Here is a 5,844-nt window from a genome sequence, read left to right on the forward strand (position 1 = left end):
CAGTTTTTCTAATTTTCTTACTATGTCATCTGCAGCTTCCAGGACCTTTTTGGGTTTTGTTACTTTTCTTTGTGTTCGATGTTTCTTTTCTTTCTCATTTGTTCTTAGCCCACCCTTTTTTTTAACGGCAAAATATATAAGTGAAAGGCACTAGATGTACCCATCCAAATACAGAGTTACGAAAACAATATAAAAAACACCCCCTGCTCGTTATAGTCCATTTATACACTTGTTTGCACATTAATGAATGATAACCAAAGGTTCACAACAGTCCCAAGCTTTCCACACCCATACTCCCATAGCAACAAAGAAACGGGAATATATGTAATTGTGTTTCACTTATATTTATATAATTTTATGAACTAAAAAAATGATAAAAAAAAAAGACTTCCGCTCAAATGTATAAAATTTTTCTCCAACACTTCTTTGCTTTTATTTATTGATATAAAAATAAAGATAAAGATATTAATTTCACTTGATAGATGATGATCATTGGGTTAATATTATTTTTAACTTTTAATAGTTATAATATGTTATCTATAATTTAATTCTTTTTACAAGAGGTTTGTAATATGTGTTTTTTGTTGTTTTGTTATTAATAAATATTAAATTAATTAGTAATGTTATTTGTTGTGACCAAGAAGTTTTGTTGAAAAGGGAATTACATTTGATGGTGCAGATTTTTGACCTTACACAACCATAAAAAATAGCATTTCAATTGAAATGGAGCTTTCTGAACATATAGTTCTTTTGAGATCAAATATAACAATATATTCCTGGATGTGATTTATGTAATTTGGGATGTGATTTACATTGTCTTGCCGTTTGAAAAGATTATTTTTCTTGATATGTGATGATGTGTTGTTGCTGTGTTTCTTTGTGCTCCCCTTGCTGTTAATGTGCTTTCCTTCAACAATTACTTCTATGATGATTTTTGCTCCTTAACCTCAGATTCCAAACATTTCTGGCACATTACCTTCGCAGTCTCTTCTCCCACGGATGCAGCTTTGTCATTGATGTTCTCAGTCTATTGGGTAATCCCGATATGTCTCGTTGGTTTTGTAGAGGTATAAATTTTGTCAGATTTGAATGAAACAAGAAAGCAGTCAAAAGAATTTATGGTGACTGATCTATCTATGGTGTTCTGGTCATGTTTTTGAACTCCTCTATTTAGTCCTAGTAAAGTTCAGTCACTTTTTTGTTTGACTCACTCCATTGACGTTATACTTTCCTCCTGATGATTCAAATCTATCAGTACATCGTTGCAACTATAATAGAAACTGATAGGCACTTTTAGGGGCCATTCTGATTTGCAAAATTGAGAAATTGGTATTTTAATTTTGGAAACTTTTATTGTCTTATATTTTGTTGAAATTTTATGGCATGATTTTCATTATGACATCTTTCTTTAAGGGCCAGCTGGTCTACCCTGTGAGTTGTGACTCACTTTAAGTTGGCCATTTACTTGAACAAAATAATTTCTATCTTGCATTTGGTTCATTATCTGTATAGAATGAATAGTTGTCTCCACTTGCTTTTGGTTTAAATCACGCGGATAACATATTCAAACTTACTATACATTTATTATTTCCTCAATTGGGATTATCTGGAAACAACCCTCAGCGAAGTCATCCTTCCCAAATGTCGAGTGATCAGAGTATGAACTTTATCCTGAATATCTTTATCTTTTCATTTGTTAGTTGTGGATCCTTGTCTGTTTAGTCTGTCCTTCTTGAAAGGGTTGTGATGCAGCCTGGAGTGTCATTTATTCCATCTTCTATATGTGTGTGACTTATTACTGAATCATCACAATGGGGTTTTACCTTGCAGTGTTTAACATGGGAGGTGGCAATCCTGGTGGTATGATACCCGATACAGCAACTGCAGCAGCAACATGGTTCACAAGCATTTGGTAGCATGGCATAAAATGCTCAGAATCTACAGCCTGGGATGGTGACACTTCAAAACACACAACAGAATCACCCCAATTTCTCCCAGCAGAGACAACAAAATCCACAGTAATTAGGACTCGGCAATCGGCATGGATGGGTTCGGTTGAACCATGTTGATGCAGAAACATGGTTCACAAAATCAAATTTTTAATTATTTTTTGGGTTACCAAATTATTTTTAATTTTGTAACGAAAACTGAACTGAAAAAAAAAAACTGGTTAGTCCAGTTCGGTTAGTGGGTTAATTGGATTTATACGGCAGGCTTGTATAAAGGCATTACAATATATTGCAAGCATATGTTAGAATTTAGAAAATAGTTTCTGTGAAGAGCATAAAATGGCTGGTTGATTTGTAATTAATTGTAGGGGCGATAATCGAAAACCACGCCATCGTCGTTCGTTGAGTTTTATTATTACCAAACCCAAAGGGTGGTCTCCTTCACCCCTATCCTTTCAACATTGGAAAACATGACTACGTCTAATTTCATATGAGCGACCATTTGAGTGATTTGACCAAAATCTTGGCCAATTCTTCATTTGATATGCACTGTGTTTGGAGAAAAGATTATAAGGGTGATATTTTTTAAGAGGACTTAAAATGGTTTATCATGACATGCTTTGTTAAGCAAACGCAAGTTTAAAAATTCCTAGGCATTTCTAGCTGTTTTATCTGGATTTTAATAGATTCCTGAGCTTCAATGCATCATCAACACTGATAAAATAAATGCTAAACTGATGAAACCAGCTGTCAACATGAGTATCCGAGTGACTGCAGGGAGGGCTTCATAGCCTTTTTTTTTAATTGCCACTGAGGTAACAATTAATATTTGCCTATAAAAAAAAGATAAAAAATAATAATAATAAGTAGAGAAGAAAAAAATAAGTGATAGATATAATTGTTAAAGGATAAAATATGTTTTGGTTTCTTATAAAATTTGAAAAAGTATTAATTTGGTCCTTAATTATAAATTTTTTTATAAGTCTCTATAAAAATAAAATGTATTTTTGATGATCCATAATAAATTTTTTTCATGGCTAATAAATTTAATTATTTTCTCTCTCTATTTTTACAAGCACACTTACAAGATATCAGAATTAATTAATTGTCGCTTTCATATTTCCTTTTAGTCTCATCGTAAAGTATGAAAAAATCATTCAATAAGTGACGAAAAATTATAATTGTTGGGGAGGGTTTAGGGATAAAAAAATTGTTTGATTTATTTTGAAGCACCACAAATTATTTAATTCTTTTGTAATCAAATCACAAAAGGTAAATTTTTATTAGTTACATCAAATTATCTAATAGAGTTGTCATTCTGAGGATTATAAAAAATATTTTATTATTACAATGAAGAAATTAATATAAAAAAATTGATAAAGACTAAATAAAAATTTTTAAATTTTACGAAATTCCAAACTTATTTTACCCATTATTAAATGAGAATACATACAGTTGGCAAAATTAAAAGAGGTAAAATAAAGATGGTTAAGGAGATTTAGCAGACATGTTAGATGTTGTCTACGCGGAAAATTTGGAGTCCCTAAATATATAATAAGCACTGGGAACAAATTCTGTTGAACACTTTGATTTCTTGAGATGTTGTGTGTCGTTAGGATGATTCAAGGAAATTTGTTACAGCAACTGCAACATCTTTGTATAAACCATTCCAACCTGTTGTTATTCAGTGGAGAAAAAAAGGAGTGGTTAGTGTTATATTCAGTGAGCCTTACATACATCCATCAAGAGAGGTGGGAAAACACCTAGTTTTAATTGATATATATGGATCGTACGTACTTGCATGAAAGTGTAAAAGACTTACAAGTCCTTGAGGCATGTAGTATTGGATTGGAATTGTTGGAGATCCAATGAAAATATTGATGGTGGAACATTAGTGATCTTGTGCAAAATTAGGGGAAGATTGTCATCAGATGGGTGGGAGGAAGGAACCAGAGAGAAAGGTGGGGAAGTAGTTGAAGATACAGAGAAGGAGTATGTCCGGTTGCCTGGTCCAAAACTAATGGGAAGTGGAGAGGGAGGTGTAGGAGGTGATGATGTCATTGTTGGAGACTCACATCGCAAATTCATATTAAAACAATTCATATATGCATGAACCTAACTAACGGTCATATGCCAAATTGCCAAGGAAAGTACCAGCCACCCGCTAGCTACTCATTCTTGCCTTCTGCGACCCAACCTTGGCTTGGATTGACTTTCAGTTTTGCCCCTTTTATGTTCCAAAAAGTGAGCATGTTAACACCATTTATGAAACAAGACACCTCCCTTTCCCTTGTTCAAATAGTCTTTGTGTTAGACACATTTTTAACATAAAAAGTTGGTTTTAAAAAATACATATACTATTAATTTACACATTTTATTATATGTTATTTATATTTTATTTCATTAAAATTTCGTCTTTATATTTATATGTGTATGTGATAATCTGGTGTCTTATATATTTTAAACATTAATGATTCTCAAAATATCACTGTCTTGAGTCCGTGCATGCTTGATAGAAAATGATTAAGGAAAGTTCAGCAACAGTACTCATACAAGACGAAGTTAACTCATAACTAATATTCAAGCATGGAAAATAAATCCATGCAATTTGACATACAGCTACACCTAACAAATCCAACACTTAAATAGCATTACATTACGTAAAAACACTAAACAGAGGATAAAATTAAGACAGGTGATGGAGTTAGCTTAATTAAACATAATTTGATGAAGAAGAATCAGTATGGGATCTCCCCAATGACGTTGCCAGGTGGGTCATAGAAACAAATGGTCAAGCTAGCCTGCTCCTTCACACACACGGCTTGAGCGCACCCCACCTCCGTCGAGTTCCTCCACACCACCTGCGTATAAACCCCGCACTCGTGCTTCCCCACGCACGTGTTGTTCTCCCGGACGTAGAATTTCTTCTCCTTCACCCACTCCTCCACCACCACGCGCGGCGCCACCTCCGTCACCCCTGCCCACAGCTGGTTCCCGCCGTACCTGCTCGCCGTTAAGTTCGCGAACTCGCACCCCTTCTTGTTCCGCTGGTAACGGACCATCAGACTCGACACGTTCCCCAGCTTCTCGCTCCAGCTGAGTGCTTCCACGCCCACTTCGGCTCTTGCCTGGTTGTGCGCCTCCAAGAACTCCCTCGCCGCGGCTGTGAGCGGAGGAGGAGGATTCTCCGGCGCGGTGGCGGCGTGGGTTAAGACAAGGAATGTGGCTAGAGAAGCCAGTGAAAACAAAGGATATTGACCGAACATGTTGTTCATATATGTGACCTTATCTAGCTCGCTCGCTCTGTCCGTTGTATAGTACTGCTATATATGCCAAAGTTGAAGTCACGGACGAGGAAATTGTTTATAACGAAGGAAGGTTAGGTGACCATTAGATTCAAGGAGCTAAAGTAGATTTACCAAGTTGCCCTTCATGTATGTTGTTCCAAATCCACTGAAACGTATTGCCACTTGCCACAGCATACATTGGACATTCAGTGCGACCTTTATTGCAGATTGCAAGATGTGATCACAAGCGCGGGAAATAATTTGCTTATTTCAGTGTTTTTTTTTTCTGGGTTAGAGTCAAAGTCAGAGACCACGGTGTTTCTTATTCTATTCTACTGTCTAAAATTTGAGTCATACATATACAGTTTTCTCATAAATATTTAAAGAATTTTTTATCGTAATTTTATCCATTTGAATCAAATTGTCCGTCTCTTACATAAAATAAAACATATCTAGAGATTTGGAAGGTGAAACTGGGGGTGCTTAGTGATCTCTCTCTTGGATTAAGATTTGGCCAATTCAGTGTTTTTGTTTGCATATTCAAAAGTCCTAAACCATTTACTGAACATAACATTTCCGATGAAAAAACAAAACTAAACGTAAGTACC

General features: G+C 35.1%; 1 protein-coding gene across 1 annotated transcript; it reads right to left on the bottom strand.

Annotated features, from left to right (window-relative positions):
- Positions 1-4,499: 4,499 nt before the first annotated feature.
- LOC100819390 (STS14 protein) lies at positions 4,500-5,505 on the bottom strand. Its single transcript, XM_003517215.5, has one exon. The coding sequence runs from the start codon at positions 5,222-5,224 to the stop codon at positions 4,688-4,690; it is 537 nt and encodes a 178-aa protein (XP_003517263.1). The 5' UTR covers positions 5,225-5,505; the 3' UTR covers positions 4,500-4,687.
- Between the last annotated feature and the right edge of the window lie 339 nt (positions 5,506-5,844).

This window comes from Glycine max, chromosome 1, assembly GCF_000004515.6.
Source record: "Glycine max cultivar Williams 82 chromosome 1, Glycine_max_v4.0, whole genome shotgun sequence".
NCBI lineage: Eukaryota > Viridiplantae > Streptophyta > Magnoliopsida > Fabales > Fabaceae > Glycine > Glycine max.